This window comes from Cydia splendana, chromosome 25 (genome assembly GCF_910591565.1).
Source record: "Cydia splendana chromosome 25, ilCydSple1.2, whole genome shotgun sequence".
NCBI lineage: Eukaryota > Metazoa > Arthropoda > Insecta > Lepidoptera > Tortricidae > Cydia > Cydia splendana.
This window is the reverse complement of record NC_085984.1, coordinates 2931743-2944483: the sequence shown is the minus strand read 5'-3', so window position 1 is coordinate 2944483 and position 12741 is coordinate 2931743. Positions and strand designations below refer to the sequence as shown.

Below are 12741 nucleotides of genomic sequence, written 5' to 3'. Positions count from 1 at the left end.
GATGCACATGCGATATAGTGTATGCTCTTCGTCATTTATCCTCCGCAGAAAGCACCAATTAGCCTTTGTCTCATTTCGTCCGCAGTTTCACATTCCGTTTGGTTTGGTACACCATATCTTTTACACAGCCCCACAAATTTAAATAGCCACGAGCATCTAACATTTTTATTTGAAGAATATGACATTCAATAAGTATAGTTCAATGAAAATTTAATTTCAAACATCAGACGTCTTGTCTATTTCCTACCACGCAAGAAGGTTTGTTAGTTTGGTATTGAAGAAGTATTTATTCTTGATTTATTCTTAGTATTTCATTTTTGCAAGTTCATTTGGTGCAACTAACACAACCTACATGTAAGTTTTAATTATTTTAGATAGTTTCCAATTATTCGAAAATAATTTTGTGAAACGTGTTAAGAAACTAAAACCTTTTTATCAGTCAAGGAAACCAGAGATATTTATAAGACGATTGCGTACTTTTGAGTGGTTGTCAATGTCACCATTTGAACTGTCGTTGCAAACAATGTTGTGGTTAGTATTATTAATATTAAGGAATAACATAACTATTTCATTCAAGTATTGAACAAGTGGAACCACTAAGAAAGCGAAAATCCTGCAATGATTCTTACCGTGCTGTAAGCAGACCTAAAAATGGTTAGATGGCAACAAATTAGCATAATTTCTTGTCGAATACTGATTGTTTACAAGTAAGTTCATTGACCCTGTCACCTGTTAGGGTTAGAACAAAGTAGTTTTTTGCGTGGATGTTTAAAAGGTCATAATTTAGAAACGGTTGCCCATATTAACATAGTTTCTATGGAGAAAATATAGAGCTTAGGCTAAACTATCTCCCATTTCCGGAAAGGATCGTCGTGCCTTTCCACCCTGTATATAGCTCGTTCCATCACGAGTCCTTTGTCACCAATTGGGTACTTGACACATGTTGAATATTATAGCAAAATTTAGCTAAATGGATAGAAAATGAGCCATCCAATATCAAAAAGTGGAATTTAAAAAGTCTCAAAAAATATATATATTTTTACTTTCAAAAAGAAAAAGGCACTATTCGATTCCTTACATTTTATTGAAAAATAAATTGTAGAACAACTATATACATAAACGCCATATTTCAGAGTACATTTAGGACAGACTACAGTAATGTGACGTCACATCACAATATGAGTTTAGTCAGAGGCGTTTCAATCGTCGAGTGCGAACAGCTGACTTTAAATCTCATTTCTGACCTTTGTGCCGTCGTAAAACCCACCATAGAAAATATTTAAATTTTTAATTTGAACCTTGTACTACAAGTAAATTTGAATGAATTACGTTTGTTTTAAAAATCAATTAAACAACAGAAATGCTACTTTAGTGGTTCATGTAAAGTTCAAATTAGATTGCAATAAATATGTACATTGTAATATACATTTAGACTCAGGAGGTTAATGCCATGCTTTAAAGACATTTGATCCTCAGGAAAATCAAGTCCAACTGACATTATTTACAAAAAACTGTCAAGTAGCCAACTACTTGGAGCAGAACGCGACGACGATGAGACACAAATGGTCTTTTAACAATTTTGGAACATACATAGCTCCACCAGACACACATGGCCTGATACAATCCTGTGACATACATATTCATATTCATTCAATCATGAATTTAAAAAGTTTATATTATGTCAAAAAGGTAATAATAAGGGCGACGACAGTTGAATTACAACTCATTAAAATAATAATAAATTTCAGTAAAATTATACAATAATACACATTATTAAATTATAGATCTGCTAAGGCACACATGGCCCAACACAATACTTATTAAGTTATTATGTTTAGCTCCGTTCAGACGCACATGGCCTGATAGTATTAGTGAACATACATGCATAGCTCAGTTCAGACACACCTGGCCTGACAATGTTATGGAACATACATAGCTCCACTCAGACACACCTGGCCTGACATTGTTATGGAACTTACATAGCTCCATTAAAGCACAAATGGCTTCCTAAACTTTGCTGTAAGTATATAATAATTTGAAGTCAACATAATAAACTTAGACTCGACTTAGATACACTTAAGAGTTTGTTAAAACGTTATTAAAGTCGACTTAGACCAATTAAGCGTCAACTTAGAAATGAGAAAGTCAGCGTGAATTAACTTAAGGTAACTTTAGTGCAACTTTAAGTTGACTTAGACTCATTTAAATGGACTTAAATTAATTTAGAAATCTAAGAATAATAAAGTCAACATATTACAACTTGAAGACAGTTTAAACCAACTTATAGTCAAATTATACTAGTTTAAAGTTGACAGAAATGATACAGTCGACATAACAGTGATATGGTCGGTTTAGGTCAGTAAAATGTCAACTTAGGCAAACGTGGAGTCAATTTAGACTACTTAGAACTGACTTAGAAATTATAAATGCAACTTAGATACCATAGAATCAGTTAAGAGTCAACTTATATTCATTTACAGTGGACTTAGAAATAATAATGTTGACTTAGAAAATATAGATTCAATTTAGACACCAGAAAATCAGTTAGGAACCGATTAATACTCATTTAGAGATGAATAAGAAATATTAGCGTTCACTTAGAAATTATAGAGTCAACTTAGAAGTGATAGAATCGACTTTCTCTAACTGAGTTGATTAAAACTAACGTAGAGTCAACTTAAAACTCAATTTATAATGAATAGAGTTGACTTTGAAGTGATAGACTCGCTTTTCTATAACATGGAGCTGTTCAAACTAACTTAGAGTCAACTTAGACTTCATTTCTAATTAATGGAGTCGACTTAGAACTGATAGAGTCGACTTACTCTTACTTAGAGTTGATTTAAACTACCTTGGAGTCAACTTAGACTCAATATGAAATTAATAGAGTCGACTTAGAAGTGATAGAGTAGACTTTCTCTAACAGTGAGCTGATTCAAACTAATCTAGAGTCTACTTAGACTCAATTTCTAATTAATAGAGTCGACTTAGAAGTGATAGAGTTGACTTACTCTTACTTAGAGTTTACTTAAACTAACTTAGAGTCAACTTAGACTCAATTCGAAATTAATAGAGTCGATTAAGAAGTGATAGAGTCAACTTACTCTAACTAAGAGTTTATTTAAACTAACTTAGACTCAATGTCTATTTAATAGAGTCGACTTAGAAGTGATATAGTCGACTTATACTAACTTACAATTATTTCATACTAACTTAGAGTCAACTTAGACTCAATTTCTAATTAATAGAGTAAACTCAGAAGTGATATAGGTAGTCGACTACACTAACTTAGAATTGAGTTAAACTAACTGAGAGTCAATTTATAAATAAAAGAATCGGCTTATAAATGATAGACTCGACTTACAATAACTTAGAATTGAATTAAATGAACTTAGAGTCAACTTAGACTCAGTTTATAAATAATAGAGTCGACTTAGAAATGATAGACTCGACTTACAATAAGACTCTTGTATCGACATACAAGAGTTAATTGAAGTTAACTTAGGGGCGACTTAGATTCATTTAGAATTGACTTATCAACAATAGAGCCGACTAAGACTTCATTCAAGTCAATTTAAAACAACCCCGTTTTCATTCATAATAATATACTAACACATAGAATTCAATTACAAATATAATTCAAGAACCAACTTCGAACAACTTATATTAGATTTGGGACAGATGGGACCCAACTTAAAAGAACATAGATCAATTCAGTGACATCAGTACGATTCGGATAAATATGTATAATATAATATGGTCTAATAACCAATTGCTCTCAATATAAGGTAAAATTCTATTATTGTTTTCCCTTTTTACTTTAATAAAATTAATAATGTAAGTTAAACAATTATTTTAAGGATAGCCTCAACTTGCAAATTCCAATTGAATGAAATATAAATACGAGTATAGTAAATACACACACTTCAATCATTCGCATTCAATAAGCTCTCAGAAGAAGCCAGCTTTAGTATGTGAAATGGTCCACACACTTATTACTAAATTGGTCCATACACAAAACCGAACGGTACTGTGATATTTTCTTGAAAACCCTTACAAAATCGAAGTAATCCAACTATTCATCAGCAAAAAAATGTGTAAATTTAAGTAAAAACAGGGAAAACAACGTAATATTGCACACTTCAGCTGAATATTTAAATCAAAATTCTTCATAAATAAACGTACAGAACGTACCTCTTTTGCGCGTAGATCATTCCCACTGCTGATTTTTCATAAATTCAAACTCTGTTTTAAATAATTTCAAACACTTTTATTATAGCGTTGTTAGGACATTATAATACTTTCTTTACAATCACTATTTGTTACTCAAACTAACGTTAACAATAATCTTCGGAAATATTTTCAAATCTCCCCAACATTTCAGCTTCATCCACCCGCCATAAATCAGTGTTGCCATCATGAAAATCACACAAGTTCATTCTTTTTAAATTACTTATTAAAACTATTTTACACAGATTAATTACACAGGGTATCAAAACTGACTTAAACGATACTACAAATCATCAAGCGACGTTTTATTAAGATTATTACTCTCCACAATAACTAATTCAGCCTCATTTAGTAAAGAATCATCACAGTATTGTCTTCCTAATCCAAAAAAAAAATGCCAGTTAAATTTAATATAATATGGTTAAAAATATATGGTTATTTTGAAATAGAATAGAATAGAAGAAATTTTATTCAAAAAACGCTTAAATTTAACTTAAGTATTACATAAGACATAGAGAACCAACTTATCATTAAGCGTCACTGAAAAGGTCTCCACTCAGCTTAATAACAAGATACCGTGGTCTTCCGTGGAAACCCTTCCAAAGACTGCAACATCACGCTAAAGTAGAAATTTTATACAAAAAGTAAATTTAATAAGCCTACCCTATACAATTAAAAATTACAATATCAATAAAACAAATTTCAAACAAAACAAAAGAAATACAACTCTGTTCCAATGGGGTTGGCAACTGTCAAAGGTTTGCATAGATGGCGCCATCATAGCTTGCCCCTTTTTCTATGAGATTTGGCTTAAAGAGCTGGCATCCAGGGTATTAAAAAAACAAAAATTTGACACAATTCTAGGGATTGACAGGGCAAGCTATGATGGCGCCATCTGCTAAAAACTTCGACCGGCCAACCCTATTGAAAATGGTTAAGTTGAAGTATTTAGTAGTCCTACTTATAAGACCATGGGCCAAGGGGCAAGCAGTGGAATGGTGGAAATATATTGAATCCTACGGCCTAATTGGTGGTACAAGCTTATGAAGGCCCTCTGCACCTCTGGGGTGCCTTAGGACAACAACACACATCTCTAATATATTATCACCTAGGGGCTATTCATAAATTACGTCATTTCAAATTAGGGGGGGGGGGTCTGGACATCGGATGACGGTAGCATGAAGTAGGAGGAAATGGGGTCATTTGATGCATGATTTTTTGATGATTATAGGGGGGGGGGGGTCCAAAATCGTCAAAAATCGATGACGTAATTTATGGACAGCCCCCTATCAAATTTTGCTACCTCAAGTATTATCTCTTCGTTTGGCAAACTCCTGCAGTGGAAATTAGAAATGTATGTAATGGGGTTGGCCGGTGGAAGTTTTTAGCAGATGGCGCCATCATAGCTTGCCCTGTCAATCCCTAGAATTGTGTCATTGAAATTGTTAGAGCCGTTTCTGAGATCACCGAAATAAACATATAAAAAATAAGTAAACAAGAATTAGGGGCTGTCCATAAATTACGTCATCGATTTTTGACGATTTTGGATCCCCCCCCCTATAATCATCCAAAAATCATGCATCAAATGACCCCATTTCCTCCTACTTCATGCTACCGTCATCCGATGTCCAGACCCCCCCCCTAATTTGAAATGACGTAATTTATGAATAGCCCCTTACTCGTTTAAAGGTATTAGATTAGATATACAATTTTTTTTCACAACTCCAATATTTTTCCTAAATTATCAAATTAACAAATATTCTTCTCTTTGTTACAGAAAACCCCAGCAATCAAATTATGTTATTGTAAATAACAATATAATCTGTGATCTCTGTGTATAGCCGCTAGTTTATATACACGTTAATCAGTGTTAATTAATTATTTAGTTAATTAATCATTTAGTTTGTTTATGAGTTCACAATGAGTGGTGTCAACTTGAAACCGCCGCCGCCGCTGAAGCAAATCGATTTGGATCAGGTAAGATTTATATTAATATCTTTACGTCACCCTAGGCCCGCAAGCGGGATTTTCTTCCCACGGGACGGGAAGAAAATCTCACTTCCTGGCCAAGGCAAGACGTAAAACTTTATACAAACCACGGGCGGTAAATGTAAAAGCCCCAGATCGCATATTTATGGCCCTCACCTTCGGTTCGGGCCACAAACACCTGCGATCTGGAGCATTTACGAATTTACCTCCCTAGGTAGGTATGTAATGTACTATAACACGTTCCCCATACAAAATGATATGACTAAGTCACACATAACACTTTAACTCTCGCGTTTTGTACACATTTAATTACACAAACAGGTCTACCGCAATATATTATACTTTCATTATTACAAATACAAATGCGTTTATTTCATTACTTTTTACATAAGTTCTTAGGTATAGTATAAGGGTTAGGTAGGTAATTAGTCCATCTTAAGTGTTTTTATCCCTTCGAGTGGCATTGTCCTCCTCGAGGTCTCTACGGTAAGTGGCGGTGGCCGCGAGACGGACAGACATAACAAGCCGGTTGAGTGGCGCCGCCATTTTGGAAAAATATACGTCAAGTGGCGGGGCCTCAACGGGTGATCATCGCGAATTTGGCGCGTGTTAGAAATATGACCGTTTCCCAAAAAAAAAATCTATGAATGATATATACAAACTATATATCACTGAATTCAGCATAAAATGGGTTATTTGATTGTATACCAATGAATTCTATTCTATTTATGTGAATTATGCTAGACTTGTTCTAATCTCATATTACCAATTGTTTTCTACTTTCATGTAAAAATACGTATAGTTACGAAATAAAACAATTGATTGTAGAAAAAGCAGTCTTTATGACAAAACAATACATTTAACACGATTCACACAGTTTATTTCACTTTTTATCAGTGCGTATTCCGTTTGAATGTTCGCGGCTCGACGACGGTCGGCGCGTAATGGGCGAGGTGGGGCAGGAACATCACGTCATTTCTAACAAACTTTGTTTTACGCGGGAATTCGACCGTTAGGGAATACCATCCTTGTTTATTGACGAATGCATCTTGCAAGAGCGAGCAAGCAAGGCATAGTTTTAACGATTTTATTTTAGGCGCGAAATGCAGCGTCGCACAGAGGCCGCGAGACGGTCTCTGCCAATTACGGGCTTGTTATGACCGAACCTTCTCGCGGCCTCTGCCACGCCGAGGCATATTTAAAAAAATGGCCGCGCCATTTGTCCTACCGTTCAACCGGAGGTGCTGCCACCCGAAGGGTTATTCTTACCTTAAATTCCGATGTTTCAGCTGGTCAGTCTGAGTGGTCTTAGAACCGTGTAGGGATTCTGTGTGTTGCGTGTTGTGCCGTGGACAATAAACATTAAACTTTAACGGGTAGCTGCAATTTCTTTGTCTACCCTGAACATTTTTATAAACTAATTTCGGGTAGTTCAGTATTGTTTTATTTATATTTCCGTTGACATTACCTGGGACGTCAGTCTTTCCGTGACCACAGCTCAACTCAGTTGAAACGTCGGAATTTAAGGTAAAAATAATGAAAGTATATTGTGGTAGACCCGTTTGTGTAATTAAATATAAGTCGCACATGCTTCGACTTTGAAGTTGTTAACCCGAGGACGGACTCCTGAAGCTTTATGCTGCTTTCAAGCTGTTATCCACGACAACGACTGGTGTCGCAACCTGCGTCGAAACGTTGGAAATAAAGGTAACAACATGGTAACAAAATGAATTCGCAATAGACCTGATACAAATAAATAAATAAACTTTGCGATGCACTGTCGGGTAAAAAGTCTATAGTCTGTATCTTTAGATAAGTAGTTAAATAAATGTAAACAATGTGTTTATGCATTTTTATCAGTATACCAACCAAATAGAAAACTGCCTTGATTTGTAATATATTATCGTAGTAAAACTTCTGTAAGTTTTAGCACAAGGAGTTAAATTAATTAACTTGAAGTATTTTCTTACCCAAAAAATACCTAATTGTGGTTTGTTTACATTCTTTAAAATACCTGAGGATACAGAGTATAATAAGCTGTTCACGATTTCCTAAAACCAACTAAAACTAATAGCAGACGTCACTGTTGACACACTTTCCACAGTTTCGTCATCACAACTGTTCTTTGCTAATTTAAATACGATCTGTGTAATTATTGATTATACGTCTGGATCGATATTGTAAAATCGGAACACGGCTTGTGTTTGACCTAGATCATCATCATCATCATCTTCCTTGCGTTGTTCCGGCATTTTGCCACGGCTCGTGGGAGCCTGGGGTCTGCTTGGCAACTAATCCCGAGCATTGGCGTAGGCAAGTTTTTACGAAAGCGACTGCCATCTGACCTTCCAACACTGAGGGTAAACTAGGCCTTATTGGGATTAGTCCGGTTTCCTCACGATGTTTTCCTTCACCGAAAAGCGAATGGTAAAATATCAAATGATATTTCGTACATAAGTTCCGAAAAACTCATTGGTACGAGCCGGGGTTTGAACCCGCAACCTCCGGATTGAAAGTCGCACGCTCTTACCGCTAGGCCACCAGCGCTTCAGTGGTTGACCTAGATCGGGTTTCGTAAATAAGTGGGTACAGTCAGCAGCAGAAGTTGCTAAGCGGGCGAAGTGTTCAAAATTATCTTGACACGCTCTAATGCTCTTAACAATAAAGTCGCGTCAAGATCATTTTGAACACCTGCTGTTGCAACTTCTGCTGATAATTTCAAAAGCGGGGTAATTTTGAAAATGGTTAATTCTAACAAAAATTGTCAAAAAGTGACATCCGCTTGTTTTACAAGTTACAAGCTTTTGAGAAACGGGCCCCAGGACATATTAAACACTTAAAACAGGTCACTAACGTATTTAAGTCGTAAATAGCTCGACATGTTTCACTCCGTACCGAGGAGCATGATCGGGAGCTCGCGTTGGCGGACCGTTGCAGACTGCGGGCTTTTAATATATTTATTTTAATATGTCTGTGTCTCACGGTGAAAGAATAAGGGTCAAAGTCAAATGGCGCTCTAAAAGTTTTAATCGTGTGCCGAAAGATGGCAGTAAATTGACTGAGACTACAACATTTACTTTGACAATATGCCTCTATTTAAATTCTCTTTGATAGTATTAAAGTTTTCAATGGCTTCAATGGGGAATATTACTGCAATGTTCTGCCGCCAGACTGCAGCACTAGTGCGCATACTAAACCATAGAGTAACTTATACATACTAGGCCTTAAACAGTTTTTTGACAAGTTTTCACTATGACATTGATGCTTCAAGGCGGTTTGATTACAGGTGGCCTACCGCGAATCGCGAAAATCGAAATTTCGTTATCTGCCTCTCTATCGATCGAATAGGCAAGAGTGATAGAGAGGCAGAAACCGAACTTTCGATTGTCGTGTTTCACGGTAGGCCATGTGATTGAGTTTGCGTAATATTCCCTATTTGGTTGGTTTTATTTTGACAAAATTTAATCGTGTCACGTTTTTGACGTGATGACGTCTTATAAATCGATGAACACCGGTAGCATGCACGAAAAAGTGTCACGTTGTGGACAGATCTCCATGGTAACGTTGTGGACAGATCTCCATGGTAACGTTACGGCCACGTTTTCGTTACCACGCAAAATTATCGTCCGTAAACTGACTTTACGGACAACCATATTTTTTTCCCTATGTTTGCTGCGGGGTCCTTTATTCGTTTCACCTTCTTGTGTGTGTTTTTGTGACCGTTTTTATGTGTTTTTCAGATATGGGGCGACCTGCGCGAGGGCATAGAGCATGTCTACAGGAAACAACACATGGAGAGAAAGAGATACATGGAGCTGTATACGTATCCTTTATTATTATTATTACAAGCTTTTATTTAACCCGTCGAACGTCCACCATACAACAAATTGATGCAAAGCAATTTGACCCATATTGGTCTGTGGTAATGGTAACACACGTCTGATACTGAGTCGCTACGACCCAAATTGAGTTAGTGTCACACGTGTGATACGGAGTCGCTACGACCCAAATTGAGTTAGTGTCACACGTGTGATACGGAGTCGCTACGACCCAAATTGAGTTAGTGTCACACGTGTGATACGGAGTCGCTACGACCCAAATTGAGTTAGTGTCACGCGTGTGATACTGAGTCGCTACGACCCAAATTGAGTTAGTGTCACGCGTGTGATACTGAGTCGCTACGACCCAATTGAGTTAGAGTCACACGTGTGATACTAAGGCGCTCCACGGGCTAATAGTCCGCAGCAAGCTCGGCCGAATTTCACCTTCCCATACAAACGGAGTTTCGTTCTCATTATAAAACGACGTGTTGGATTGTAATGAAACATTGCACATACAATGACATGAGGTCATGAGGTATAACCTCATGTAGGGAATGCAATATTTCTAGTTCTGTAATTAGTTTACGATAAAATCTTGTACCAAAAATGGAATTGTTGCCAAAAACTTATCGTTTCCTTAACAAAAACTCAGTCATGTATACAATTACTGCACCTCGGTGCATCAGAACACTTTCACCGGAAGCGGCTCGTCGCACAGCCGGCCGCAGGGCAGCTACGCCAGGCAGAACCAGGGCGCTGGCCTTGTCAATAAGAAACAGGTGGGAAAAACACAGAATTTCACTCTGACAACCTTTTAAAAACACAATGCTCAAGATTCTTCTCTAAAAATCGTCGCTACGCTCTAGATTCTCTAGAAAACTGTTACTTGCCGGCCTCAGGGTAGCTACGTGAGGCAGAACCAGGGCGCTGGCTTTGTCAATAAGAAACAGGTTGGTAAAACACAGAATTTCACTCTAACAACTTTTTAAAAACACAATGCTCAAGATTCTTCTCTAAAATCGTCGCTACGCTCTAGATTCTCTAGAAAACTGTTGCTTGCCGGCCTCAGGGCAGCTACGCCAGGCAGAACCAGGGCGCTGGCCTTGTCAATAAGAAACAGGTTTGTAAAACACAGAATTTCACTCTAACAACCTTTTAAAAACACTTACTAAGCTCAAGATTCTTCTCTAGAAATCGTCGGTACGCTCTAGATTCTCTAGAAAACTGTCGCTTTGATCTAGATTCTTCTTTAGAAACCGTCGCTACGCTCTAGAGTCTACTTTAGGAATCCTGACTGCGCTCAAGATTCTTCACTAGAAATTTTACGCTCAAGATTCTTCTACACTTAAATAGAACAAAAAAATCATCAAATATTCGTCTTATACTGGTGAAAAGATGAACAATTTTATGTACAGATGTACCAGATCAACTCTGGTCAACGTGGGACAAGACCACCACCACCAGACCAGACCAGACCGGAGTTGATCATAGTTGAATTTTTCATTGAGAATGACCTCTGTACATACAATTTATAGATTGTCATGTGGTATGTACGTCCCACAATAAAAAAAAAAAACAACGGGTTGCACTCCGGGAGTGCCGGCAGAAGTGAAAATTCAATGACATTGTAACAGTTTTTCGACCAGGTCACGTGTCCGTCTTACGAATTTTCAATCGGTCGAATCTGTCGGTCACGTGACCTGTCGCGAGTTTAACATTTTTTCCCCATCACAAAAAGTGCACAGCGCCGCTAAAGATGTTTTCACTTCAAAAAGGAAAGAATATTTAAGATTTAAAATAATTATTTTACTGTTTTGTTGAATGTTACAGAGTCCAGCGACGACCGGCGGCGCTCAGCTGGTAGGCCTGGAGCTCTATAAGCGCCTCAGGGAATTCCTCAGGAACTACCTCGTCAATCTCCTCAAGGTAAGGAGTGATTCCTATTTTGAAGAAAGGGCTAACACAAGTTGTTGTTTTTATGTACTTTACAAGTGAATCAAGGGCAATGATCATAAAAGCACACACGAAAACTACTAGAGTCAGACCAAGACAAGTCTGCAACGATTTTGATAGCACACGCAGTGCAAGTGTTATCTTAAACGTCAAACTTCTATGAAATTATGACGTATATATGCGTGTACTATCAATAATTATGGTTGCAGACTTGTCTAGGTCTGACTCTACACTATATTTGCAAGGGCAGACTCCAACCAAAACCAATTAAGTTAAAGTATTTCGATAGAAAAAAAAATACGAAATCTTGTCCAATTTTCGTTTATTTTATTCAAATATGCCGCCTTTTCTAGACTGAAGTCTAATTTGCCATTTTTTTCTCAGAACGGAGCCGATCTGATGGGTGAAGATGTTCTCGCGTTCTACACCAACCAGTGGGAAGAATACCAGTTCAGCTCGCGCGTGCTTAACGGAGTCTGCGCTTACCTCAACCGGCATTGGGTTAAGCGTGAGTGCGAGGAGGGCAGGAAGGTTAGTATTTGTACAAAAACCTGATTCGCAAACATTATATGAGTTCTTTGCATATTCGTAAACGTTTGAGAGGTTATTTCTATGAATAAGGAATAGTATCGGACCTAGTATACCACCCTGTGGAACACCAAATCTATTATAAGTTTTTTTTTTGTTCAATTAGTTATAATAGCAGAAAAAAATTTACTAACATTTTCTATTCATTATTTTCCGTCAT

General features: G+C 37.0%; 1 protein-coding gene and 2 long non-coding RNA genes across 5 annotated transcripts in view; 2 read left to right on the top strand and 1 right to left on the bottom strand.

Annotated features, from left to right (window-relative positions):
• LOC134802884 (uncharacterized) overlaps nucleotides 1-12741 on the top strand; it is a 128895-nt gene that overhangs the window by 60918 nt on the left and 55236 nt on the right. The window lies entirely within an intron of this gene.
• Nucleotides 1-12741, bottom strand: part of LOC134802881 (uncharacterized) — a 77907-nt gene that overhangs the window by 18009 nt on the left and 47157 nt on the right. The window contains exon 2 of the long non-coding RNA XR_010145885.1: nucleotides 909-1019. This is a non-coding gene — a long non-coding RNA (uncharacterized LOC134802881). The remainder of the gene's footprint in view (nucleotides 1-908; nucleotides 1020-12741) is intronic.
• Nucleotides 1-12741, top strand: part of LOC134802725 (cullin-1) — a 37537-nt gene that overhangs the window by 5417 nt on the left and 19379 nt on the right. For both annotated transcript variants that reach the window (XM_063775376.1, XM_063775375.1), the window contains exons 2-6: nucleotides 6008-6207; nucleotides 9960-10042; nucleotides 10693-10819; nucleotides 11871-11966; nucleotides 12378-12524. In XM_063775376.1, coding sequence (XP_063631446.1) covers nucleotides 6151-6207; nucleotides 9960-10042; nucleotides 10693-10819; nucleotides 11871-11966; nucleotides 12378-12524 — 510 coding nt within the window. In that variant the 5' untranslated portion in view covers nucleotides 6008-6150. The remainder of the gene's footprint in view (nucleotides 1-6007; nucleotides 6208-9959; nucleotides 10043-10692; nucleotides 10820-11870; nucleotides 11967-12377; nucleotides 12525-12741) is intronic.